The sequence below is a fragment of the Opisthorchis viverrini genome (genome assembly GCF_000715545.1).
Source record: "Opisthorchis viverrini unplaced genomic scaffold opera_v5_1339, whole genome shotgun sequence".
NCBI classification, from domain to species: Eukaryota; Metazoa; Platyhelminthes; class Trematoda; order Opisthorchiida; family Opisthorchiidae; genus Opisthorchis; species Opisthorchis viverrini.
The window spans coordinates 1,726-4,135 of record NW_008753206.1 but is presented as its reverse complement, the minus strand read 5'-3'; the positions used below and the strand labels follow the sequence as shown (position 1 = coordinate 4,135).

Genomic DNA, 2,410 nt, shown 5'->3' with positions numbered 1-2,410 from the left:
ATAAACTAATGTTTCTAAACAACCTGTGCGAAGTCATATAATCACCACACTGGCAAAGGAGCTAGGTATCTAGAAGTAAGCTAATTCAGGCAAACGCAACGTAAAGTTCTAGCGCCAGTTAGTTTTTAACCCCACCCTCCACACACAAACGGGTCCGTGTGTTTGAATTTTTCTTCAGGTGAACGAGAACCTTATACAGCCTTCGCAAAGGCCCTCACTCGTGGTGCCACTTATGTCCAGATCCAACTACTTGTACTGTCTGGCTCCATATGTAATCATAAAGGATATTTCTTCCCCTAAGTGAAACTAATCCGTGCTAGAAGCATTGTACAGCTGCTTTATCTTCATTTGGGAGCCAGCAGAAGGGCGTATCTGTCGAGACTCATGAAGTTTCCAACCCGTGACCTCATGACTTGAGGGTTAGACACTTAACCGTTTGGTTACAGCAGTTTAGACTCAAACAGGATATATCGCCAATCATCTTTCAATCACAGAATCCACATCACATAGTCACACGTGGAGCCGTTCGAGGATCCAGTACAAGTCAATCACAATCATAGCCGAAAGTTTAAATGTTCAAACTACTAGCCGGAAGGTCGCTGGTTCGAGACTCTCCACTGGATTTTCGCGACATGCGCACTGCGGACGGGTCCCAATAAGGATGGAACAGCTGTAAACTGCTTCTCGGTTTTCCGGCGCGCACTGATTTTACCTAAGAGATAAAACTATTAAACCTCAGTTCAACTTGGTGAAGAGATTACTGTAGGCGGTACTTTACTCGTCCTCATATTGAAAGTTTCTGTGTTAAAATTGTGCGGGAACTCTCCGAGATGCGCATTACCTTGCCACAACTTGGACTGAAGACCTACATCCGTATGATCAAATCTTGCTGGTTGTATTAACGTTTAGAACAAAAGAGAAACTCACGCCTGTTTTGGAATCAGTCCGAGGGTCTTGCAGAATTGATCAAGTGTAATCTGTCCGGTATTGTCAGTGTCAAATACGCGGAGAAATGTCTAAAATGCCAGAAAAATAACAAGTTTGATTTGCGGGGTGGAAACGTTGGTCATTGTGACGGACGTTCTGACCGACGTTTGGATATTCAAAGTGATGAGACTCCTGAGGTTTGGAATCACTGAATCAGATTCGGTGGGATATAGGAGATGCTATCTCTCCAAATAGAGGACATCACCGGAAGAAGCATTGCGTCTCTTCAAAGTGGGTGACCCCTCCTTTGGCAACAAGGAGCATATCCATGTCCGATTATTCTGCAAACGAAGGCCAGCTAACCGTCTTCGGGCTTTCAACCGAGTTGTTCTCCTGCCATAAAAGGTAACTTCTACCGAGTTTTAGATGCTGCTCCGAAAGAAAGCAAACGGTAACTTTGCTCGTAGTTTCTCTATAGTTGTGTTACACTTGCAAAAGTCTCTCCCCAGTGAAATCGACACACCTTCAAATTATTAGTTATGTTCAAACTGGAAACGAAGAAACCCCGCCAAACGACACACCAATCGGATGACAGAGCACGCTTGAATGCGTTTGGCAGTCAGTCGAGTGTCATCTCCCGTCACAAGCTAACTTATTTCCCAGGTTAGATTTATACACCATTTTTGACAACACTGAATTTATTGACCTCCGTGGGAAAACAAAATTGCTTTGACGTTAAAAATACATGCACATAATAGGTTTATTTCAGTCTGGTCTCACTTTAATAGCCATGCGATTTCTGCTGCCACGTGACACATTAGAATCCATAATTGAAATGCGAATCTCCTAGGTTGATCAATTTTCACACGCTGAAATATGTTCACGCCGTAGGGCCAATGAGAAAGCCTTTGGAGGGAAAGTCTAATGCTAATTGAGTAACAACGCGTAACGAGGCTGTCAAAGCGATTAGTTCATCGGACCAGCCAGACAGGCATTCGAAAAGAAATCAGTTTCAACATGAACGGAGTTGTCTCCCCGACGACAATAGTTTTCGTTGTCTTTTTGAGTATGCCATATCCCAGTAGGGCGTCTTACCACTTACTGGTGCATTAGATTGCAGTGTGCGTGTATTTATTGATCTCGACATGCTCTAACTGCTAAGCTGCTGAAGGGGCCCTCGTAGGAATTACTCGATTCCCGAATTCTTGTTCGGAAAAGCCTGCAACTAATGCTAACCGTTTGCCTCTTTGCGGTGGTCTGTTCGCATGGATGTAGCATTACGACACTCATCCCTGCCATGATGGATACAAACGTGCCATGTTTCCTTCACGAGGGCCCGGGGTCTTCTCGGTCCCAATTCGTTCATCTGTAACACCCTTCCGGTACCTAGCTGCCATGCCACCCGGAGGAAACACGAGGGCTGGGATATTGCCAGGTTATCCAAGCCTAGACAGGGGAAGTCAAGAGGCACGGGTCGGGTTTG

General features: G+C 45.1%; 1 protein-coding gene across 1 annotated transcript; it reads left to right on the top strand.

Moving 5' to 3' along the window:
• Positions 1–911: 911 nt before the first annotated feature.
• On the top strand, positions 912–1,121 carry T265_15850 (hypothetical protein; the record flags this gene model as incomplete). Its single annotated transcript, XM_009179242.1, has 1 exon — positions 912–1,121. A coding segment is annotated over one exon (210 nt), but the record flags the coding sequence as incomplete, so codon positions are not given.
• Positions 1,122–2,410: the final 1,289 nt, after the last annotated feature.